This window comes from Protomyctophum parallelum, assembly GCF_964188405.1.
Source record: "Protomyctophum parallelum genome assembly, chromosome: 17".
In the NCBI taxonomy this organism is placed as follows: domain Eukaryota; kingdom Metazoa; phylum Chordata; class Actinopteri; order Myctophiformes; family Myctophidae; genus Protomyctophum; species Protomyctophum parallelum.
In genome coordinates, this window is record NC_139719.1 from 31,560,605 (window position 1) to 31,587,105 (window position 26,501).

The 26,501-nt window shown below is 43.0% G+C and overlaps 1 protein-coding gene across 1 annotated transcript in view; it reads right to left on the reverse strand.

Moving 5' to 3' along the window:
- The window catches only part of rhobtb1 (Rho related BTB domain containing 1), a 31,047-nt gene extending 9,149 nt beyond the window's left edge, over positions 1–21,898 (reverse strand). Inside the window, exons 1-10 of the mRNA XM_083787057.1 lie at positions 21,641–21,898; positions 18,349–18,544; positions 16,273–16,376; positions 11,019–11,204; positions 10,356–10,542; positions 9,812–10,036; positions 9,209–9,352; positions 8,400–8,596; positions 4,760–4,968; positions 4,461–4,579 (exon numbers count right to left, since the gene is read on the reverse strand). Of these exons, the coding sequence (XP_083643183.1) occupies positions 4,461–4,579; positions 4,760–4,968; positions 8,400–8,596; positions 9,209–9,352; positions 9,812–10,036; positions 10,356–10,542; positions 11,019–11,204; positions 16,273–16,376; positions 18,349–18,528 (1,551 nt within the window). The 5' untranslated portion in view covers positions 18,529–18,544; positions 21,641–21,898. The remainder of the gene's footprint in view (positions 1–4,460; positions 4,580–4,759; positions 4,969–8,399; positions 8,597–9,208; positions 9,353–9,811; positions 10,037–10,355; positions 10,543–11,018; positions 11,205–16,272; positions 16,377–18,348; positions 18,545–21,640) is intronic.
- Positions 21,899–26,501: the final 4,603 nt, after the last annotated feature.

A 26,501-nucleotide genomic window follows, 5' to 3' on the forward strand; every position in this document is an offset into this window, starting at 1 on the left:
TCGGGCCTGTTGAGAACTCTAGTTTTTGCCGGCTGCCACGGCACGGCTGCACAAATAACTTTGGGGACATTCCCGTATTATGGGCTTGCTTAATATCCCTGATGATGTCAGTGATTTCACGAGACCTGGGCACAATATATGGGGGCTTTACCCATGTACAGGTATGGGGATTTTGAGTGACGGAAAACACACGATTCGGGGTATGGGGATTTTGAGTGACGGAAAACGCACGATTCCATAGTTAACTGCGACCTTTGGTCGCAATGAATTAGTTTTATATACATTTTAGGAGTGAATACATGTTTAGATGCATGCCTGTGACAGCCTGTCAGCTGGTCAGACGATGCTGTTCCGCTTGTCTACGACAGAAAAACAGATGTAGGACAAAGCCTACGACAGTAATGCATAATATGCTTGTGTGTGAGTGAAGGCTGGCTGGTGAGTGATATTCCTCTCTATTCCCAGTCAGGTCAGAACTGGGACAGAGTAGCCGAGTTACTAAAGACAATCTGACCCAGTTTTCAGAAATCAAAAGTGTTGAGCTTGTACATGGGCTATTTTTGTTTTCTACTTTTGTGTGACACTGTAGTATGACAAACTAGGGCATTAATTTCTGGGGGGGGGGAACATAACATGATATATTTGGAAAAGAGGTTTCTGCCTGTGACAGTGTGACCACTGACATTTGTATGGACAAACAAAACAACAAACTATAAACCTTTTGCGACCATTACTATGAAAACCTGCATTTCCATGTGTCACGCCTCCATATATGGTCACGCCTCATGACATCACACCTCCTCTCCAAGCTAATGGGAGTCAGGTTTCACCTGACAAAAAGCAACAGAAAGATCTACAAGCTCAAATTAAATGTATGTAAATGTATTTTGTGGCAATGTGACTGACATGTTCTGGATCATGTTGACCCCCTTTCATTTGGTCCAGTCTGGTGGGAGGGGCCATGCGGAGTATAGCTCAGAGAAATGGCACTTTCAGTCAGTCTGCTGTCTGCTGCTGTTGGAAGAGAACTTGTCAGTCTCTGATTTATTCTATTTGTAACCATGGTTAAAATTAATTTTCTGACACTGTCCCCGCTGCCACCCTTAGATCTCTAGTATATATGGAGCTGACCTGTTTTGACATTCCATATGTTATCTGACCTCATCAAACCCTGTACACTCAAGACACTGCCCCCACTGCCACCTTTCTCCATATATGGAGCTGACCTGTTCTGACACTCCATACAGTATGTAGATCTGACCCCCCATGACAAAGCACCAGCGCTCGCCCAGCAGTCTGCGGTCACCCAGGCGGATGCGTGCACGCACACATGTATGTATATATTTGATATGAAGTATTTGTTTTTGAATACGGTATATTTAATTTTTAATTATCAGATTGTTTTTGCCACGTTCTGCACTGTAACACTCGTTCTGCCCAACTGCCTTGCCATCTTTGATGTATATATTGGGTCTCACCTGAGACAGGGGTGTGACACTGCCCCATATCAACAGCAAAAGGCTTCAGCAAAATAACTCAATAAATCCTGAGGTTTTACATCTCGTCTATACCTACTTAAGTATGACAAATAGCTTTAGATTTTTGGTGTGTGTGATATTCATTATACACACAAGTGAAGGTGTGCTTATCTTCATGCTGAGGAGATGAGCTGTTGGAGTAGAATTCTTAAAACGATGGACCCAAATGTAATTACACTGTCAAATGAACACTGTGGATTTTACCAAAGCTGGCTCTAATGTTTCCACTTTCAATTAACACTGAGAGAGTGATACTGAGAGACGACAGCACCGAATACAAATTTTGTCTGTCATTTAGGCCTGGGCAGTATCCCAAATCATATCTGGATATGTTCCTGCCAAAATACTGCCATATGGCCTACTTTACCACCATCAGGCTTTTTTGCTAATTAAACTACTCTAAATTCTAAATTACTGGTTTTATGTACATTACACATTCCTTCTTTTTATTTTTCAGAAAATAATCAGAGAAATTATTAGTTTATTTTGAATATTAATAATGCAGAATTCTTTGAGAAATTGATCATAAAAATACAAAGAAAGAAAGTATTGTGCAATTAGAGTGAGTTATCACTAGATTGACCTGCTCTCACTGTTCTATTTTAAACTGACAGGGATTCTTTCAATTGAAAGAGACACACACACACACACACACACACACACACACACACACACACACACACACACACACACAAACAAGAGAGCGAGTGACGTCTTTTCTGTCTCATTAGTGTGACTGAGCTGTCCTGTTGCCTTGGTACCGCAGTTACCTGGGGTCCCATATCTAACAGCACGTGTGCCTGCACGCACACACACACACACACACACACACACACACACACACACACACACACACACACACAGCACGATATACACGTGTATACTGTACTTTGTACAGTATATACAGTATGAAGTAATATATCTATCAATTTATTAATTAAACCATTCATTCCTTATTCTTTCCTTTTTGCTTGTTCATCCATCCATCCAAGGGGGCTTGCAGTTACTGACGTTATTTGACAGTCAGTGTGGGCAAGGCCTGTTGTTGACATAGTCTGCGTGTAATTGTGCATTGTGCGTGTGTGTGTGTGTGTGTGTGTGTGTGTGTGTGTGTGTGTGTGTGTGTGTGTGTGTGTGTGTGACGTGTGTGTGTGTGTGTCGTGTGTGTGATGTGTGTGTGTGTGTGTGTGTGTGTGTGTGTGTGTGTGTGTGTGTCGTGTGTGTGATGTGTGTGTGTGTGTGTGTGTGTGTGTGTGTGTGTGTGTGTGTGTGTGTGTGTGCGTGTGTGTGTGTGTGTGCGTGTGTGTGTGTGTGTGTGTGTGTGTGTGTGTGTGTGTGTGTGTGTGTGTGTGTGTGTGATGTGTGTGTGTGTGTGTGTGTGTGTGTGTGTGTGTGTGTGTGTGTGTGTGTGTGTGTGTGTGTGTGTGTGTGTGTGCGTGTGTGTGTGCACCTTATGTGTCCACGTCCACCTGTGTAAATGTGTCTGTGCCAATGGAGGTGCACATCTGAGTCAACATAGGGACATCTGCTCATGACCTGGCATGAGTCCAACATTTAATACATCAGAGAGGTGATAAAAGCTAACCCGCGTGCACACATGCACCCACCCACTAACCCAAACATGCATGCATGCACGTGCGCACACTCCCACAGGCGCACATCCTACTGTATGCTGCTTTATGAATATTTTCCATGCACACACATGTTAAAAGTCATTATGGTACTTTCCTTCTTGTGGTGAAGGAAAGGATGGACTTTATCCTCATAGAAAGTGAAGAAAAAAAAACGTTGCATATCTATATAGTAGAAAAAGACAATACAAAAAAAAAAGAAAAAATCCTTAAATGAACTAAAGTGGGGCATCCAGGTGGTGCAGGGTTACATTTCCTATACAACAACATGTAGATTGGGCTTTGTGGGCCGTGTGCTCCAACAAACACAATTGTATTTGTTTACAGGTGGGAGGCCAGCAGGGGAGAGCGTATATCGTCACTGTACTAACGACCAGGTTGGTCGGGTGCCCGTTTTCCACTGTCTTTCACAAAGAACTGAAGAAAAGAAACGGCTGGCAAGTACAGTTTACGTACTGAAAAATAAGACGGGAGTCTATTAACAAATACTTTATCCTTTATCCAAATACTTTATCCTATTTTCATTTTTTCTGTTTAATTTACATTATTGTTTCCAGAGTATGTTTTGCACTCCGTCCACGTGTCCTTGTGTGTGTTCGTCCGTCTGTGTACAGCTAATCTCCGGTACTGTTGGCCCGGCCGATGCCAAACTGTGCACACACACACACCCTCCCTGGATGCCAACAACAAACCTCTGCCCCAATTTTTCAACAGCAGCCTGTTATAGCGCCACCATGAGGCCGACTTTTACCAAACACATTTCTGTACATTACTCGTACACATTTTATCCATACATCACGCAATTCGGTATACATTATCTCCATAGTCATGTCATCACTATCTCCATAGTCATGTTATCAACACCGACCTGTCCGCTTCCCCATATTCAATCCCCATTGGCTAAGATTGCCTTCCAAAGTTTGCAGGATTGAACAAAATGCCTCAAATCACGAACGCAATGTGAGGGAAATGGAAGAAATGCCACTGGCTGAACCAGCAGGTAGGTACCTATGGTTTTCTCCCTTCTACTGGCTGAACCACTAGGTAGGTACCTATGGTTTTCTCCCTTCTACTGGCTGAACCAGCAGGTAGGTACCTATGGTTTTCTCCCTTCTACTGGCTGAACCAGCAGGTAGGTACCTATGGTTTTCTCCCTTCTACTGGCTGAACCAGCAGGTAGGTACCTTTGGTTTTCTCCCTTCTACTGGCTGAACCAGCAGGTAGGTACCTTTGGTTTTCTCCCTTCTACTGGCTGAACCAGCAGGTAGGCTATGGTTTTCTCCCTTCTCACCTCGTTGTTGGCGCTCTCCAAGAATGATCCCCCGAGCAGAGCAGCCATCCAATCACAGCTGGAAATCAGCAAAGGCTTGTGTGCATTGATGGTGCCATCATCCAAACGAAACGTCACGTCTGCATGTCAGATGTCGGCAAACAAAAACATAAATCCTTAAATTACATATAAAGCGATGAATATTAAATCTTGCACATTGCTAAGACTACAATGGGCATTATCATTTTTATGACTATGTACGCATTTATTTTCTTTCTTCTTTTTTAAGTGCTGTATATCACCAATCTCACTACACTAACCTGTGAATGTGTTTTTGGCGAGACACTCCTTGATGCGGTTGGCCTTGCGGACGTGGAAGGCCTTGGTGATCTCCTGGTTCATGAAGGCCTCTTTGTTCATGATGTTCTCCACCATCATTCTCAGGTCAAACACCTCCAAGATCTCTGCAATCTGGGCAATTTTCATCAGATCCCTCTCCCGCTCATCCAATTCTCCTGTGTACAGAAACCTACAGGGTGGAAGTTTAGCTAGAAGGCTACGCTAAAGGAATGACTGTATACATTCTGCCACATAATAAGCAAGCCAGTGTGTAGTTTGGGGACTGTTCAATAATTCAACATTATTGTGCAAATACCCGTAGAGACATTCCCCAACAACAACTACAAGGGACACAATTATTATGATATCCCAACGAAGGACGTCATTGTGTTAATGTTTCATCAGAACTAAATATAAAGCATTATGTGATCAGTGCATATCATATGATTATGATTCCGTTTCTGTAATGGTCAAAATAAGTCAGCTGTACATGAAAATTCTATATTTAAAACTGTATGATGCAGTTAACGTTATATAAATAAAATAACAACAACAACATTAAGTTAAAACGATTCCAGTTTTTAAAAAAAGAGAAAAGAAAAAAAAGAAAGAAAGAAAGCAGAATGTTTGGGCCTGTGAAAAATGTTTCCTGGATTTGTCCCATAAGTGTGGGGTTACAGTGGGTGTCCTGGATTTGTCCCATAAGTGTGGGATTACAGTGGGTGTCCTGGATTTGTCCCATAAGTGTGGGGTTACAGTGGGTGTCCTGGATTTGTCCCATAAGTGTGGGGTTACAGTGGGTGTCATGGATTTGTCCCATAAGTGTGGGGTTACAGTGAGTGTCCTGGATTTGTCCCATAAGTGTGGGGTTACAGTGGGTGTCCTGGATTTGTCCCATAAGTGTGGGGTTACAGTGGGTGTCCTGGATTTGTCCCATAAGTGTGGGGTTACAGTGAGTGTCCTGGATTTGTCCCATAAGTGTGGGGTTACAGTGGGTGTCCTGGATTTGTCCCATAAGTGTGGGGTTACAGTGGGTGTCCTGGATTTGTCCCATAAGTGTGGGGTTTACAGTGGGTGTCATGGATTTGTCCCATAAGTGTGGGGTTACAGTGAGTGTCCTGGATTTGTCCCATAAGTGTGGGGTTACAGTGAGTGTCCTGGATTTGTCCCATAAGTGTGGGGTTACAGTGAGTGTCCTGGATTTGTCCCATAAGTGTGGGGTTACAGTGGGTGTCCTGGATTTGTCCCATAAGTGTGGGGTTTACAGTGGGTGTCCTGGATTTGTCCCATAAGTGTGGGGTTTACAGTGGGTGTCCTGGATTTGTCCCATAAGTGTGGGGTTTACAGTGGGTGTCCTGGATTTGTCCCATAAGTGTGGGGTTACAGTGGGTGTCCTGGATTTGTCCCATAAGTGTGGGGTTACAGTGGGTGTCCTGGATTTGTCCCATAAGTGTGGGGTTACAGTGGGTGTCCTGGATTTGTCCCATAAGTGTGGGGTTACAGTGGGTGTCCTGGATTTGTCCCATAAGTGTGGGGTTACAGTGGGTGTCCTGGATTTGTCCCATAAGTGTGGGGTTACAGTGGGTGTCCTGGATTTGTCCCATAAGTGTGGGGTTACAGTAGGTGTCCTGGATTTGTCCCATAAGTGTGGGGTTACAGTGGGTGTCCTGGATTTGTCCCATAAGTGTGGGGTTACAGTGGGTGTCCTGGATTTGTCCCATAAGTGTGGGGTTACAGTGGGTGTCCTGGATTTGTCCCATAAGTGTGGGGTTACAGTGGGTGTCCTGGATTTGTCCCATAAGTGTGGGGTTACAGTAGGTGTCCTGGATTTGTCCCATAAGTGTGGGGTTACAGTGGGTGTCCTGGATTTGTCCCATAAGTGTGGGGTTTACAGTGGGTGTCATGGATTTGTCCCATAAGTGTGGGGTTACAGTGAGTGTCCTGGATTTGTCCCATAAGTGTGGGGTTTACAGTGGGTGTCCTGGATTTGTCCCATAAGTGTGGGGTTACAGTGGGTGTCCTGGATTTGTCCCATAAGTGTGGGGTTACAGTAGGTGTCCTGGATTTGTCCCATAAGTGTGGGGTTACAGTGGGTGTCCTGGATTTGTCCCATAAGTGTGGGGTTTACAGTGGGTGTCATGGATTTGTCCCATAAGTGTGGGGTTACAGTGAGTGTCCTGGATTTGTCCCATAAGTGTGGGGTTACAGTGGGTGTCCTGGATTTGTCCCATAAGTGTGGGGTTTACAGTGGGTGTCCTGGATTTGTCCCATAAGTGTGGGGTTTACAGTGGGTGTCCTGGATTTGTCCCATAAGTGTGGGGTTACAGTGGGTGTCCTGGATTTGTCCCATAAGTGTGGGGTTACAGTGAGTGTCCTGGATTTGTCCCATAAGTGTGGGGTTACAGTGGGTGTCCTGGATTTGTCCCATAAGTGTGGGGTTTACAGTGGGTGTCCTGGATTTGTCCCATAAGTGTGGGGTTACAGTGGGTGTCCTGGATTTGTCCCATAAGTGTGGGGTTACAGTGGGTGTCCTGGATTTGTCCCATAAGTGTGGGGTTACAGTGGGTGTCCTGGATTTGTCCCATAAGTGTGGGGTTACAGTGGGTGTCCTGGATTTGTCCCATAAGTGTGGGGTTACAGTGGGTGTCCTGGATTTGTCCCATAAGTGTGGGGTTACAGTGGGTGTCCTGGATTTGTCCCATAAGTGTGGGGTTACAGTGGGTGTCCTGGATTTGTCCCATAAGTGTGGGGTTTACAGTGGGTGTCATGGATTTGTCCCATAAGTGTGGGGTTACAGTGGGTGTGCGATTCGAAAGAAAGGTAGTACTGCACATACTTGTATGCTGGGATTAAATCTTTGTTAATTTTGTTACACACGTCTCAGCCATTTGCAGAGAGGACATTTTTATGGGGCCATACTAATCCCTCAAACTCACAGCCAAAATCTCAGACAATTTCCTGCCTCGGATCTATTTCTCCCCTTGAAATCCAGGTATTCAAAAGCAATGCATTCTGGGTCCTGGGATAGGGGTCTGGCTAAAGATTTGTAAGCACACAAGACCCTTTGTTACATGTAATTCTTGTTCTAAAACGATAAGGAATGTTTTAAGTTTCAGGTTGAAATATTGGTGTAAAAAATCCACAATTATTAATTTGTCGTGTGAAATGTATATAATGTATAATGGTAACGGAATCACTCAGTCAATATTAACAAACCAACCAATCAATAAATCATTTAATCACTTAAACCATACACTTCACTGACCGCCAATCAGAGTCCCTGAAGGTCTATACTTTTTCCTTTTATCTCTTTGCTAGAAAATAGCTGATCTACAAGATTACAATGTGTCACAAGATCGGCTATTTTTTTACTTGCCCAATGCTACGGATGATGTGGTTAAAATCTATAGCCTGGGGGCGCCCATTAGTTGAGTGGTTACTGTGCGTATCTCATTGGCTCTGATATCTGACATGACAGTGAGTCCTTGGTTTGATTTCCGCTCCCACTCCCCAGCCTCTCTTTCCCTGCTTCCTGTCTATCTCTAGTACCTATCAATAAAAATATCCTAATACGTCAAAAAAATAACTGGAGGGGAATTATAGATAAACAAATGAACAGACCTGAGCACCGCACTGAACGGACCAAGTTGGATGGAGTAGTCCATCTTGACCACGGTCATGGGTGCTAGTGTGCCGGTGACTGGGTTTGGGACGCTCTCCTTGTGGATGCTGTAGAAGGCCTTACTCCATGAAGCCAGCGACAGTTTGGTACGCCGGTGTTTGCCGGTGAAACTCATCATCCTCAAGGTGCCATCGCTCTGGAAAAGGAGAGAGAGATTGGAACTATACCATGGAACCATACCAAGCAAAACAGCCTGAAGGATCATCACATTTGTCACTGTGCGCGCACACACACACGCACACACGCACACACACACACACACGGCTCTTACCCAATAGCCACTTGCAAGTAAATATAGGCAGTGTATAATATTATTTTCAAGTCTGTCTGAGTCTGACAACAATCTGGGAACCCATCAGCAAAAAAAGAAAAAAGAAAACAGCACCCTGTTTTCCTTTGAATTTGCCTCTGGGCGTCTTAGAGGCGCCAAATAGAAGCAGGATGTTGCCCGTTTGCTCTGCCTTGGGCCCTCCTCTTCAGGTGGGGCGCTTATGCTTTCATTCCCACTAACAATGTACAGTATACACGTTCTGAGAGCCCCTGCCGACAGCGCAACTCGGAATCTGTTGTTGAGGGATCAGTCTGACAATTATTCTTTCCAGGTTGACAACCATCATGTCAAAGTAAATTTTTAAAATGGTATTGTATCAAATATGTGTTGTAAAAAAGAATGAAAAGGAAGATGACTTTGACATAAGTCACAATGGCTTCTGGACAAAAAAACAACAGCAAATTGTGAATACCTCACCTTGGACGCTCTTAGAGAACATGGAGACACGTTAGGCAACACAGCCACTTCCTCATCTGAGTCTAAACTGAGAGTCCTCATTGGGTGGTCTCTGCCATGTCTCTCTGTCACCACCAGACACTGCGATTCATCTGAGAAATCCATCTGAAACAGCAGAGTCAGAGAGTAGCACGGATGCAGCTGTCAAAGTCTTGATAACTTATGAAGTCTAGAAACCTGTGTCTAGCATCAATCACACAAAGGCCGGATAGGTAATTCAGTTGACAGTTGGAGGCTGAGGTTTGTCAGTTGCACGGGCCATTTGGAGGTGTTTTGAATGTCAATCAAATGCAAGTTCGAATCTAATTCAAGGCTCTTTTTGGCATGTCATCCACACACTCCGTCTACAGATTTCTTGTCTCTCTCACTAACACTATGGATAAAGCATGCATGCCTCAAAACATATATTCAAGACCCATTTTGGATTGGTGAATGGAATCGGCTTTCCTTGTGGCTAACACATCCAAAATCCATAAATATACACATAAAATGTACAAACGATATACGCATATGATGTACACATCAGGTCCATACGTACAAAGTACACTACACACACACACACACCTGAAAGAGATCGTAAAACTTGGAAGATGATGTGGACAGGTAGATCTTGTGTGCAAAGACATGGGTGTGGTCTTGGAGAATGAACATCACATCAGCACAGAACGGGCTGTCCAACAGGCGTCGGGCTCCCTCAGAACGGTGGCCAGGGACAACCTCGGGGATCTTAATTAGAGGGGGCGGGGCTTTTGGAGGGAGGAATGGTGCCTGGAGGAGGGGCTTCTGAACCTGAAATAACAAATACTTCTTTATAGATAAACAAACAGACATATAGTGAGAACGTACAGACAGAGAGAAGGAGAGAGATGATTAAAGACTATTACTATTCATATTTTGTCATTAGTTGTAAGAAAAACCTCATGCCAATAAAGTGTTTGAACTGATAAATGTGATTATATGAGTGTGAAAATAGCAGCGCAGAAGAAAAGACAAATGCATTCCAAAATAAATATTAGTTCTTCTAAGGTCCTCTTAGATCACCGAAGGCTCTGATGGAACAGTTGAATAATTAAACAGAGGAACATAAATATAGAAAAGTTACTGGTACCTTGCGGAGGTGTGACTTCCAGAACTGCAGGTGTCGTCGGGATATGAGTGCAGCACGAATGGCATTGTCAAAGATGTCTTTTATGCCAAACTGGTCAAAGACGCTGGTCTCATAGTAGGGGATGCCGAGCTCTTTAGCTACCTCTCTACCACTCTCTGGAGGTAAAATGTCTCCTGGTTTTATCGGCCTATGGGGAAAGAGCCAGGGAAAGAAACAAACAAATAAAGTGACTATTATATTGTTATGATTTTGAAAGCCGAAGGTGAGGGATGTTTTCACTCCTGACCGTCTGTCCGTCCGTCTATATGTCCGTTTGTAAAGAGCTAATCTGGGCAGCACTGTCCCCACATTTTTTTCAAACTGCCCTGTTATAGCACCACCATGTGGGCAACAATGATTGTAAAACACTTTCTTTGCAACCACTACCAGATTTCTCATATTCCATTCCGATTGGCTACAATAGGCTTTGCAGGACTTGCCCGTTTGGCCGTTTTGCACAAAAATCTGGAACGCAGTGTCCGAATGCCGTGGAACTTTGAACGCACATTCCCACTAGGCCACGGAAGAACTGTCAGACAATGTTTCTATTTGTTTTGTATTTGTTTTGAAGTGCAGTCTAACTAAATAAGCCTCTCATTAGTGGTCACCGGATGCTCAACCCACCTGGCCAGTGGCCTTCTAGCCCTGTTGACAGCCTCTAGGTCGGCGTATCTCAGGTCCAGCTGGCAGCCCACCAGGATGACGGGGGTGCGCGGGCAGAAGTGCTTGATCTCCATATACCACATAGACTTAACATGGTGCAGAGAGTTGGGGTTGGCGATGGAGAAGCACAGCACCACCACATCTGACCTGGTAGTGGAGAGAGGAACAGAAGATGTGGTGGTAATCATCTCTTTGGAATGCCAACTGATCATTCCCATGGGGTTTCAGAGAAATCCGTCAATCTGTTCTGCAATCAAATGTGTATTCAGCATAGGGAGAAAGTACAGTCTACAGAACTTTCCAAAATCAACCTAATGATAATAATGCAGGATTAAGTCAAATGTTTTAAGTAAATGACAATCTGTTCTCTGGTCATTTTGTTCACAGTTACACATACACACATAAACACTGACAGCCGACAGGACTGTTGCGGGCAGGATATTCAGCGGTGGCAGAAGGAATAACAAAGGATAAGCAAGAAACAGTAGTGATGCATTTACTTAAGATAGATGTCAAAACTGTATCAACCTTGATTTGGGATTCAGAACCACACAGCAGCACTCACAGCTCAAATGACAGGGCACAAGGGCAACGGAACACTGGATGCACAACTTGCTGCTCTGTGGTGTGTGTGTGTGTGTGTGTGTGTGTGTGTGTGTGTGTGTGTGTGTGTGTGCGTGCGTGATGATTCTCATTATTATCTTATATAACTGCAAATAATTGGAGCTTGTACAAAAGATAATTTCACCCACATTGTGACAATAACCCACTAACCCACCAGTGCATCCACGGCAACGCCCCCCCTACCTCAAGGAACTTGTCACCCTTCAATCCTCAACCCGCTCCCTCGGCTCCTCAAACACCAACCTCCTCAAACCCATAGACAAACCTACGCACCATGGGTGACCGGGCCGAGGTGCTTACAGCCAGGCCTTAAAAACACATGCCTATCTGTCTTTCTATCTCTCTCTCTCTGTCTCTCTCTCTCTCTCTCTCTCTCTCTCTCTCTCTCAAGACAAGACAATTACAGCATGTAGCACTGCCTTGTATTTGTAATAGTATACCGTTGGTTGTTAATTTATTCATACATATTTTTTTCCTCTGTATATAAGCTATATTCAGTATAATTTCTTTGGCGTAATATACAGATAACTAAGCACCCTCAATAACCCTGGGAAGGTGGAATTCTAATTATATCCTAGTGACCTGGTGTATACATTCACTATACACTGCTGTCTGTGTACTGATGTTGTTGAGTGTCCTGAATTAAATGGTGTTTTAACAAAATAAACACAGTTGGAGCAAAGACTGTGTGCGGACTTCTCCTTCTCTGTATTGATGTTGTTTTGCCTACACTTTATTACTTAGAATATAACTTTACAGGTTCCACTAGCAGTAGCCTTTTTTTTTCTTACTTGTATTATATCTTGCACAACTATATATTATGTTAACCATTAGGGCCTACTTGTAGCAGAGTCTGTGTTTCAGTCTTTGTGATGGTGTGGGTTTGAATCTGAATCATGCAGACCAAAATAAATAGGCTGGTTTTGCTTCTGCCGCTGACAACAAAGCTCATTTTGTGGGGGTTAAGAATGAAATATAATAGAATATAAATAGGACTTATGGAGGTGATATCAAGTACTAATTCATTTTGGTTTTGGACAAAACGTTCAGTTAATGCACTTTCCCTGAGAGAAGACAAATGATCAGAATGGTCCCACCCCACCCTACTTTAGACTACTACACAACCGAAAGGTAATATGGCTTTCTTTTATACAACAAAACAATGTCTACTGCAAGTACATGTATGCTGTCATTTAAGTGAACCAAACCAACTGCAAGTAACATTGCAAGTTACTTGGTTGTAGTTGACATGCTGAGGTACTTTGAGACTATCGATTAATCACAGTTTTCATACCAACTATAGAACAATAAGAGCCCTTGATTGGATCTATACATTTTTAAATTAGAATTTTAAATTTTTAAATGTGAGAACACGTACATTAAGTCAAAACAAGCTGAGTAGGCACAGTCATCTCTGCGCTGCCAGGAAGCACTACGCTGATATCACAGGAAAGAAATGTTACAGGAACTGCGATTTTTGTTTCCTTACTTGACCTGAACATTTACAGTGTGTTGAGTGAGTTTCATAAGGTTTTGTGAACAGCTCTCTTTCTGTGGGAAAGCAGCACAATATCAGTTTTGTTGAATGAGCTCATCCTTAGTGTGAGTCATGTTGCTTCCAGCAAACAATAGGAATGATTGTATTTAAAGCCATTCATGGAATTGGAAGGTTGCTGGTACCTAGTACCTACCATTATACTACTCGTTTCACCATGTACAACGCACAGATATTCTCTTTTGCACCTTAATGTCTAAATATCATGTACAGACAATACCTGCTGTACCAGATGGATATGCATTGTGTACATATGTAGAGATAGTTTTTGTTTGATTTTCCTTTCTCCTCCTTGCTCCCCGTCCCCCCTATTTACTTGTTCTTTCTCTTTCTGGAAGTAATGGAGCTAGCAAAAACTAATTTCACCCACTTTGTACACCTGAAAACCTGTGATATGACAATAAAGCTCACTCGAATAGAAATTAAAATCAGACCTGACTGAAGTGAGTGGTGAAACAGCGCCCCCTGTTGATACCCTAAACTTAGATACATACAGACTGGAGGGACATAGGCAAGGAGTGACGGACAAAGCTGGGCATTGGAGTGGCTGCACCCTATGGTTGCACCACTCAACAATGTTGAACTTGTGGCTGGGGAGCAGAAAATACTCCCTTTCCCTTTAATAATAATAAACCTCATATGTCAGCCCTTATTGTTTATTTAATGACACTACTTCTCTAACACTACATGCAGTAGTAGAGAGTGCCAGAGATTAGAAGGGCCTCAAATGTGACCAAGGTACCGGTAACAGTTAGTAAAGTAAAAGTAAAAGAAAAGACAGCTTGAGTACACTATAAAATCCTCAGCATCCATTTATCCATTTTGTGCAAACATGAAACCAAAGGGTCCATTAACACTGAGGATTTCACTGTGTGGACTTGGTCAAGCTAGCCTCTGCCTAAATGCATTAATGACTCTTGAGGGGTGCATTATATAACAGTGGTCCAGCAAGATGTACTGTAATGTGGGATTGGATTCCGGTCAATAGATAAGTAACCTCAGCCGAACGCCCAAAGACATAGGTCAGTCCATTACAGTAACAACTGGCACCAGGTCCCATTAGTTAGACCTCACTCAGTCAGACTGTAGGGTTTTATCCATAAGCAAAAGAAGCAACACAATAGTGGCTGGGCGCATATACCCTGCCAACACATAACACATAACAAAAGCAGATTTTGCACAATAATAAATGGCTGCATGCAAATACCCACTGCAAGGCATCCAAGATAAGAAGAAGTCTTTAAAAACCACCCATCATGTCATGCACACAAAAACAAAACGTCCACATGTGCACAGAAATACCCCCCCACACACACACAAACACACACACACACACACACACACACACACACACACACACACACACACACACACACACACACACACACACACACACACACACACACACACACACACACACACACACACACACACACACACACACACACACACACACACACACACACACACACACACACACCCACAAACAGAGAGAGAGCTTGAGAGGGAAACGACGATGACATTTCCCACATACCTACATACACAACTAAAATAACATTAAAAATCTGCACAAATCAAGGTCAAGGTGCATCAAGGTGGCCTTATATATACTAGCAAACCTGCCCCATACATGAAAAGTCACTTTTATAACAGCTATGTATAGTTGAGAAAGGCCAATTTCTGCGTTGGAGATCCTAGCTGCTTGTTTGGAGTTGCCCAGGGAACAATTTGTGTACTGGATGGTGCCCCATTAAATTGTACATCTCATGAGAATATGCCTCAGCGGTCCATAGCCTACTTCTATTAAGTTCTATATAGCTTATACCAATAGTACAAAGGTGGCACTTTGCTCTCAGAGATGAAATATTTTCACATTTTCACTGAATAACTTTAATTTCATCTTCATATAGTTTAAAAGCTTACGATCAGAATTGTCTTTATTGTCACATCACAGTTTTGATATGTTGTTAATTGGCATGCAGCATCTAGGCCTACTTGGCTATTTTAATTTGCAAAAGAACATACCACCGTTCTCCTTGTGGACTCATCATTAATTCAACCATTTCCGCTGTCTCTGGCATATATTTAATACATGGGATGTGCTGTCCTAGAGCCTCTGGGAGAGTTAAGAGGCAGAACACAGGGCCAACTAGCCACTTTACAGGAGACAGGCTAGACAGGATTAAGGGCCTAGCATAGACACATTTTGCTGTATAGACATAGGAACAGAGCTTCTACACCAGACAGGCCTGGAGGTCCAACAAAAAGAGTTCACTGTCAAAATAAAAATGAAAAGCTCCTGGGGTCAGTGGGGTGCAAACACTGCCTGCAGCAAAGTTCCTAATACCTTTAGTTCATGTGCAGACCAAGTTGTTCTATACGAAATGTGGGAAACCAAATACATCAGGGTACACGACCAGCTGAAATGTTTCTAGGAGATCCAATGGAATAGAATTTTCACTCATATTGACTGCCGGTCTTTGTAACATTTTCTTTGGTTTTTATTTGCATTTCCCTTTACTAGGGACAAGGCCTCGTTAAGGTGACCATGACCACAACTAATCAGATAAGATAAGAACTCCTTAATTACCCAATTACATGTACATCCAGGACAAAACGCAGACCTATTAGCAATCTGTGTAAAATGCATACACAAAAAAGTTAAGGGAAAACTTCATCAGTTCAATGCAATATTACATTGACGGAACATCTATAAACAGAGCTGAAACTACAGCATACCACCTAATTCAGATAATAATAATAATTTGTATTTTGTACAACACATTATATGATAAAACATAATAGTGTGATACTCAGATGTACTGTCTATTTTTAAACAACCCTCGTGTCAGTGTGAGATGGTGTTCTGCTGTAAAAGAGAATGCTATTTGTGCTCAGTTTACATTCCCGGATACAACAAATATTTTAATCCACAAACCACACACATTCAGGCAGTAACACAGAGTCACAGACACACTTGCACACGTGTCATCTTTGTCACATTCACATTCACGGGCACAGCGCCATGTGACCTACCTGCCATAGGCAAAACGTCTGTCTTTGTGATGATCTCCAAACGTGTCCCAAAGCCGGAGAGAAACACTGACTTCATCCACCACATCCCTGGAGCGCTCCAATACCTGCCGTTTAAAGACACGCACGCACATGTGCACACACACACACACAACAATGAGCCTGTTTCTTCTATTTCAGTTTGCAATATTCTCTGCAATTTAGCACTAATGAGGCCATTCATGACGCCTTTCAAACTCGGTTTAACATGAAGACAGATTCAAATAATATAAATTATCTTCATGTAATCAGGTCTTCTCAGCTGCCTTCGTCTCTCTCGAAGCCCATCGATTCCTTCCTACATCCTCCCTCCCACAACCTCCAGACTATAATAGTCCATGGTAAATGGACTGCATTTTTTATTCTGGCCACTTGAAGTGCTTTACACTGGGATCAGCCCACGGGATCCGTCAGTCCGGAGTAGTCTTGCTCAAGGACACTTCATCACAGTGCCAAGAGGAGCCCAAATAAAACCTGGAACCGTTTTGAACCACTGCTGTGCAGTCTTTAAAACAGAGGTTCCAAAACCGTGTCCCGAGGCACCATGGTGTGCCATGGTGTCATTGGTGTGCTTTGGGATTTTGTGATTGTTATTGCATTTTTTGCAACTATACAAAACGTTATCTTTTAATTTACCAAATCAGTGCTTTGTGTGAACCCATTTCCCAATTACAGAGGCAAATTCTATATCCTAAAGAAAGTGTAAACACTTCGAAGATCAAACACAATTTTGAGCATGTGAGCTTGTAGTATGTGGTATTTGCAGATTGTGCACACCTGTATGAATACACCTGTATGAATACAGGTGTGTATGGAATATGAATACAGGTGTGCCTTGAGATTTTGACTCGCCCATTGGTGCCTTAGGCACAGTTTGAAAACAACTGCTTTAAAACAGCAATTGTAGATGTCTATGCCAGAAGTGACAATATCGCCTCCATTCAGCCATCTGCACTTATTAGTCCAGCCACCCATCCATTTTCCACTCTATCCATGTTTCACATCTGCAGGGTTTAATGAGTTCAGGGCTCAGACTGTGTGGACACATGCCTGGCCAGTGGCAGCAGTCACATTCATGGGACCTATAATCCACCTGTCCTTCCATCTGCCCATTCTTTCCTCCTTCCCTCTCAAATGTTCTTACATCATGGCAGTTTGTCTAAATTGATTGTCCGTGCATCATTTTGATGCATCGTTCTTATGCATTATATCTACAGAGTATACAGCACTGGTTCAATTTGGTTCCATTTGTACACTCTTATCATCATGCATCACATTCCGTGCTCAGCCAAACAAAAGTTATTCCTCGCTTTTACCTTCAATATGTACTTTGCTCAGCCAAACAAATCATTGCTATGGGGTGGTCAGCCAATCACTAGCCAATGTTCGTGTTCACACAAACCCGGAAAGCTGGGCGTAGGAGGTGCTAGCGCCCCTCAAAATATATATTGTATAGGGGTTCGTGTCCTAATGCATTTCTAACTGGGGGCTTGGGTTGAGACAATCACTGGTATACAGGCATTACTTTATCCTCTATTCATCCATCCACCCTCTCTTTCTCTGTAGTTTGTGAGGTCGTACGAGGTCAATTCTCCTTCTACAGCAGGGGTACTCAACCTGGGGGTCACGACCCCTCGGGGTCGGGAGGTGGGGGGGTAGTTGCCAAATTATTTTGGGGGGTGGCCCTTCCCTCAAAAAATGCTAATTCATTGGGGTCCTTTAAAACAGGCCTGAAAAGCAGGCCAAAGGGAGAGGAAATTATCCCTTCTCCCTTAGTCAAGTGACTACTCCCCACATCTTTATAACCCCCTTCCTTTTTTCCACAACCTGTACATGTCTTTTTGTTATTATTTATTTTGTAATGATTAATTTTTTTTGGATATTTGACATGACATGACCCAGGACCTGAATGGAAAAAGACTGCAAGGACTTGATTTGGTGATATCCTTAAGTGTTTGACTGTACTCTTGTGTTTGACTGTACATTTCTGCCTAATAAAGTATTCAATCAATCAATCATCAATCAATCAATCAATTGTACCTCTTGACAGACTCTGTACTGGTCTATGGCCCAAACAGTAGGTACATGTGTAGCCAGAAGCTGGTACTGGGTAAGGGTGGTGTTGCAGGCCCTGGCACAGATCAACCTGGTCTTCCCCACAGCATTGTCTCCGACGACCACACACTTAATAGTCTCCACATTAGGCCGCTCGTAGTCCATGCTGTAGTCCAGCCTCCTGTTGGTAACCAAAGAGAAAGCTTATAAGAGCCGTATTCATTCGGTAATTGTTCAAAGTGATGCAGCAGTGCAACTAAGACAGTGGTTCTCAATGGACACCCTGTGTTTGCATTTTGTCCACCAGCATGGTCCATTAAGAGGACAGTTGTAGTCTCCTAATAGCTCACACTGTTTAGAGGCAATAAACTCTGTGACTTAAATGACAACAAACACTTGAAATCAATCAACATGATGGATGGGTGACTGATGATAAATCTATCCTGATGTTTTCTCTGAACAGGTATACGATTGACTTTCATTGGTGTCCAATAACGGGTGCGGTGCATTATCCTTAAGGCCAATGTCCAGTAACATTTTACCCCACCCCACACACCCTCCGCTCAGTAGAACTATCATCGGCAGACGACAGCTCAAGCAGCAAATTTACAGCATAATAGCAGATAATACAAAATAAAATAAAAATACAGTTAAATAATTTAAAAGCCAGGGTTTCATATGGGAGACAACATTGAATGGAAGAATATAAATGCTCGCACACTGAGTATAATAATTGTTTTTTTCCAAATGAATTCCCTTATAATTTATAATTAATTGCCAACCCTTCACCAGCTGGAGCTATAACATCAACAACAACAACTGTGTGTGTGTGTGTGTGTGTGTGTGTGTGTGTGTGTGTGTGTGTGTGTGTGTACGTGTACTGTATGTGTGTTTAACCACTTGAGACATAATCACGAGCATCGGTTCTTTCTTTTCCGCTTATTGATTTAACTGCTTCCCTCAAATAGCCTTTTCCCGGGAAGCTATTAATGGAAACACATTATCTTTCCTGTTACTACAGGTCTCCGATAACATAGACTTATATCACATTATCAAGGTGGATATCTCCTATACACTATCAATCTGCTGAAAAACAAGGAACACTCCCTGTTCATCTCTGCAGCGTTGTGAACAAACAGGTGACCGCTGAACTTCTGTACAAGTTTCAGTGACCCCCTGCGATGATGTCTAGACAATGTTGGCAGGGAAGGCCATGTCCACACTTGCTAAAATCTCACATCTGGTTGTTGTACTACAATGCAATGCAATCACACAATCTTGTAGTGAAGGTGACAGGCTGGCTCCCCTGGTGTAGTAACAGGCGAAGAGCCTTGACAAAGGGGTATGCAGTGATAATTGCTGACGGAGGTGTGCAGCTGACGATGTATACTAACTATATCAATCACTCACTTGAAACAAGTGTGTGGGGGTGTGTGTGTGTGTGTGTGTGTGTGTGTGTGTGTGTGTGTGTGTGTCTGTGTGTGTGTGTGTGTGTGTGTGTGTGTGTGTGTGTGTGTGTGTGTGTGTGTGTGTGTGTGTGTGTGTGTGTGTGTGTGTGTGTGTGCATCATGTGTAGTGTACGCATGCCCATGTGTGCGTGCTCTCGTGCCCGAGTAGGTATGTGAGAGATTATAGGTGGAATCATTTCAATTAAGTCTATGCAACTTCATCTCCTTTAACCACTTAAGCCTGGAATTTTGTTGTAAAAAAAGTAGCTGATCTACAAGCTCACACTCTGAATGTAAAGACGGTGTTGTGAGCTTGTAGTTATTTCTTTCTTTTTTGGGGTGGGGGGATTTATTTCTAAGAAATAGGGAGGTCATGTAGGGTTAATGTGGCAAGCCGTTTTAGTGACACTATTAAAATAACAGAAACACACCGACGACACCATGTGACAATGTGTAAGCACATGACAGCCACCTGTATACACACTTGTGCACACACCCACATACAAATGCACCATGCAAGAACAAGTTGTTTTGTTTGCAACTCATGAATGCATAATATCCTAAATACTTATTATACACTGCATCCTACATGCATCCATCCCATGTGTACAGTCTCTGGAGTTATTTTTTTTTTTATATATATTTTTTTTTTCCAAGATATTTTTTTTGCGGCTTACGCCTTTTATTGATTTTTTTGAAGGGACAGACAGTAGGCTGACAGGAAACGGGAGAGAGATGGGGGGATGACATGCAGTAAAGGCCGTGTCGGGTCCGGGAGTCGAACCCGCGGCACACTGCGACTGGATTACCAGTCCGGTGCCCAGACCGTTACGCTACGGCCTGGGCCAGTCTCTGGAGTTATTGATAAACAATTTTAGTGACACAAAGCCCTAACCACACCAGAGGGTCGCCATGCAACTCCTTTCAACATGCATTGCAAACTGCAACCATTATTCCCAATGGCAGTTGCAAGGAGTTGCATTGGTGTGGTCACGGTGTGGTTTGTTTTGGAGTTGCAGCTGGTGTGGTTTGGGCCTTAGAGACATTTTTTGTTTAATACTATTGCATTGGCATGGCCTTGGACAAGGAATGATGACAGTTGATCGAGGATTATTCCAAACTTGGTTTTCAAAAAAGATGAATTGACATTTTTATCACTACATGGGACTGTGGTTATATGCTATTGTATGGTGATAATGATGCCAAGGCAGGTAGTTTCACATTATTTCACACAAAGCATGAACTGTGGCCTAATGTCACTGCATAACTAAGATTACAAAACTGAAGAGATATTGTTGTCTGCTCCATAATTCAAAATAGGCTATTCCATTTGACCTAAAAACCTGCTATAGCTGCATGTTTACAGACTCAGACATACTGAAATTAAGTAAATTAAGGCATGCATAACATTGCATGTTAAGACACATGTTAAATAATTGCATCATATAAGTGATTGGTCATTAGTAGTGTGATTTAAATTATTTGACCAGCAGTAACCTTTTTTATATGTGGCATAACTTCTTAAGTAAATAGTTCATGGTTGTCAAAACTTTTTCCTGAATAGGTGTAGGCTATCTAATTTCAAGTTCATTGCATGTTTTTATTGTTTCATGGCAATGGTTTTAAAAGATGTCAATGACTTTCGTTTCGTTTGTATTTCGTCAAAAAAAAAACTGATGTCAAAAATCATTTTAAATGTATGCCTACTGAACTCTTAGATAAAGATCGTAAGTCTATATGTCATATGTGTCTAAATGGACACCACCCTGCCTGCCTGCCTCTTTGTTCCGTTCAGCTCAGGTGATACTAGGCTGCAAAAATGCACCTACCTTGTCTTTGTGGCCGCGCAGGGGCAGGTCCGTCCGCCAAACCCAAAACTGCAGCCAATTTACTTCAAAGTGAGTGTGATGTAAATTGCACAGGTAAACTACACCGAGGCAATGAAGTTACAATATAGTCTACCAGACAAAAGATAAAAATTTAAACAAAAACAAAACGCTCGTCGTAAACTGACTGGATAAAAACTGCAAGAGCATTTCGTAATCGGGTATTATAGCCGGATTGTGTAAACTTAATCCGTACGTGTTTCTCCCTTCCTCGTCATTGTATAAATGCTGTGCGTGTGCGTGTGTGTGGTTCTGGCCGCCTTCCTTCGCAACGCGACTGACTGCCCTTCCCCATCCAGGCAAAGTGCTCTTTGAGAAACAGCGAGAGAGGGAGAGAGAGAGAGGGAGATAGAGAGACACCGAGGCGGAGCGGGCAGAGAGAGAGAGAGAGCGAGAGAGAGAGAGATGATCTGCAAGCGCGCCGCACGGCGCTCTGAACGACGTGGATGCGATGCAGCTACCATTGTGACGTCAACGACCCCGTTCTATTTATAGCGCGGCGTAAGATTTCATTCAGGAAAACAACAAGGTGGTGAGAGGGAGACGGACAGTCGAAAGGAGCGAGTGACTATAGCGAGTAGGTGTTTGCGTGTGTAGCCAGGTACAGTATAAACATTGTTTTGTGTCACAGCGCAATGTTTACACTGTCTGAGACTGACTCTTAATAAGAGTCCCACTGACATGTTGACCGTTAAGGATGAAAAGCACGAGATAATGTGATTTCCCATTAAATTAAAAACAAAAGAAGTAAAGTAAGGGTATATAGTACACTAGCCCAATGACAGTGTTGTTGACATTATGGCCATCTGCACCACCTCCTTTAATATCCTACTGAGAATGAACAGCTGACTGGAACATTGTGTGTGTTTTTCCACCATGCACCTATTCAGTATGCATCACTGAAGCATGTTCATAAGACAAACAATAATGACTAGGCTGATCAGTAGCCCTCATTCACAAGGACAAGCTTGCTATAGATCTGTCTGATCCACACACATGGCCACTATACTGGCACTGACATTAGCCTAACATTCAACATTAGCAACATTAACATCAACATTGCTATTCCAACTTTGGCTGCATGGCCCTGATATAAGTCAATCACATAATTGTCAATCATCTTTTCTTTATATTTATTCCATTCACTGTCTTTGCACTTGAAAAGATTCAATAACATGAGTTGTCAACTGACTCATGTGCATTGTTTTAAGCAAGAACCGACGTGAATCACGACTTTCTTTACTCACTTATTGTAGGGTACAACACAAAGACAGATAGATACAGTACTATGATAGTTAGAGAGACACAGACAGACAGACCCATTGCAGATATACCGGTATTCATATCTTATTGTTTCGGGTTTTTTTCTCCTATGTGCCACTCCAGTGTTTTGACACACTGCTGTCACTGCTATGAGGCCTGAATTTCCCTACCGGGATCAACACAAGTTCAGGTTCTATTATCTCATCAGATTCCCAATGTTGAATCCCCAACAGTTTGGGTGGCGTGGCCGTGTAGACTGGGTGTCCATGACACGACCCAGCTGCAATGACACCATGCCGGATGAAGACGTACGGGAAACAAAATAAGCTCAGCATGGAGACATAGAATCATAGATACTTAGATAGCTACATCGGTTCCTAAACATTTCTCGATCAGGGCTTGCGGTGGTCTTGCGGTTGGGTGGTCTGCGAAGACCACCCATCTGACCACTTAACACGGCAGCCGAATGGTAGTCAGATGGGTGGCCCGCGTGCATTTTCAGAGCATGTTTATTTTTTTTATTTTTTTTTTAAGATATTTTTTTGCGGCTTACGCCTTTTATTGATTTTTGAAGGGACAGACAGTAGGCTGACAGGAAACGGGAGAGAGATGGGGGGATGACATGCGGTAAAGGCCGTGTCGGGTCCGGGAGTCGAACCCGCGGCACACCGCGACATGGATCACCAGTCCGGTGCCCAGACCGTTACGCTACGGCCTGGGCCTGAGCATGTTTATTTTAAAGAACAATCGATTGTGTTTCAGCTTGGATCAATGGAAAACACATTTTCAAGGTTATAAAGAAAAAAACACCTTGTAATTTTTAACAGCACTCCTCACTTCACACGGGTGTGATATTTAAATTAAATATAATTTAAATCTTAGTGTTTTGCAATTATTTGTAGACCAACTTGCAATACCCAGTCAGCACCCACCTTTGGGCCCCATCCCACAGGTTGGGAATCGCTTAACTATGAATTTTACTGTGTGTGCACTCATCTTTGTGCCTTTACACGTACAGAATGCATTTGTCTGTATCCATAACTAAGTGTATTGTGTTGATATATGTCCATGAGTCATTGTCTGAAAGCACAGATGGAATTCTGAATGAAAAGGTAAATGGAGACGGCAGACAGCCCCCGGGAATCAGGATGCACTTCAACAACCACCCCCTTCCGTCATCTGTCTGCTTCTTGTCCTGGCTGCGAATTCCGTAGTGGTCCATTCTTATGCTCTCAGACGTGTTAAATTAAGGATTTTACTTTCTGCCTCTTGCCGTCATCTCATTTTCATTCTCTTGCCCTACTTCTCCACCGTCATGTCTATTCCTTCCTTTTATGTTTCTGCAGTTTCTCCATCTCTATATCTGTCTTTCTATCTCACACATGCACGCACACACGCACACACAGACTCCTTTTCCCGTCTGACACAAACACGACACACGTACGTATGATGCCGCTTGAGACTCAGAGTAGCTCACATGAATCATACATTAGATGAGTGATTGGGATTTATTTAAGACTCCGCACGTGCATGCGCGCGCACACACACCCACACACACTTGCAGATCAGACCAGATTCACACATTGCATTTGCGCACGCACGCACGCTAGAAACACACACACACACACACACACACACACACACACACACACACACACACACACAGTGGGAGGGAGGTAAACAAATCAAGGAGAAAGAGGATGGAGCAGAAAGGGCATCAGACAAGGACCAAGCCTGGATGGTCATGAGTCTCCTTATAGTGGTTCTGGTTCATCTGACAAAAGATAAAAACATGCACACGTGTGCACACACACACACACACGCACCATGCTTTTCTTAAATGTTAACCACTTAAGCTCTAATACAGAATATACTGTGAAAATAGTACATCGCTATTTTTCTCTTTGAAAACTGTACACTATCACTATTATTGGCAATACAATAGCAAATAGCAGTACAACAGTAAAAACTGTAGTTCAACTGATTTTGACCCTGGAACGCCAATGGTGGTCCCCGGATAGACAAAGGTTGTGATCACTGCACTAAAGAATGAGTTGTGTGGATACTGCAGGAAGAAGAGTGACAAAATATGAGACTAGTCTTGTGCTCGTCATCACTTCTTCATTGTACAGTTCTTCTTTAAGTCCCTCAATATTTTGCACATTACACCCCTCTCTCCGCCACCCCATGCACCTCTTGTTCCTCCATACCGTCTTCCCTGCTATTTGCGTCGGTGTGCTCCTCACCCTTAGAGGTGTGAGGAATGTACCATCTGAAATAGAAAGGAAGACGCACCCCAGGAGGAGGGAGCGCAAGCGCAGGCAGAGTTCAGTCAGTGTACACCCCTGTTTCTTAGGTTTCTTTTTTTTTTTTTTTTTTCAAGGACCTCCAATTTGATAACCTTAGGCCCCCCTAGACCCCCCCCCCCCCCATTTTACTATTTTATTTTTCATTATATATATTCTCAGAATTCCATAGAGGCATAACAGTGAACATCTGAGCAGAATGTACAATGTGCATTCCGCAGATCTGAAAATGTCATCTGACATTTTCAGATCTGCGGAATGCAGCGAATCAACTCAGCTCCACTGATGTCACTAATCTTCATCTTGGATAAGTAACCATGCCACTGTTATGATGGGCGTTCTTAAGGAGTTTCAGCGGACACGCCTTGACTCTGGAAAAGTTGAAAGTACAACATGGCCAGCCTTTGTCTATCAATAGCTCAGTAGAAATGATGCAAGATGTAATACAGGGAGGAGGACCAAGGTAAGGTGAGGATGCACAGTGCTGACCATGCAGGCGGTTTGCCATTGTCCTTCGGTTTGGAAACTGGAGAGACATGGAAGGGACGGGAACAACGCGTGGTGTTGTATTGCATTGGGTTTGAAACAGTAAAGTGGACAGCACACTGGATATCAGTCACTTTCGATGGCAGTTCATTTGTATAAAGCATGGCAGTGCTGATTTAGACTTCAGTGGCACAGGTCTGACTGTGGCATCAAGGACTGACATACTGCATATTGAAAGATCAATGGATATTTGAACAGGCACCATTAGAATTATTATCTTTTAGCAAAAAAAAGAGAGTTGCGAGTTTTCCTTTTAACTTTGTAACTCATGAGCAGAACATAATGTTATAATATAACATATTATGTTACTTATGTACTGTGTTTTCCCCCAACACTGAGCATAATTCTACCTTAACTAATGTTGAGACCACCCCTGGAAACTGGGGCTGTATAACAGGGAACAAGACCAGACAGGTACTGTATACTACCAGGCTTCTATTTCTGGAACCATAAGAATGATCCATGGAAATCCTTCACAAACAGTTTCCACTGTACATTATATATAGTCTACAAGGTAAAAATCTTCAACGCTGTCTTAATTTATCTCTGAGGGGAAAAATTGACTCAATTTGCATGTCCTTTGTACTTTTAGAGGGCTTCCTTATGAACTTGTTTTGGTAAGAAATAAATTTGACCTGATTTATTTTAGTCAGAGTACAGAGAGTTCTGTTGTTGCCTGACACCCTGTC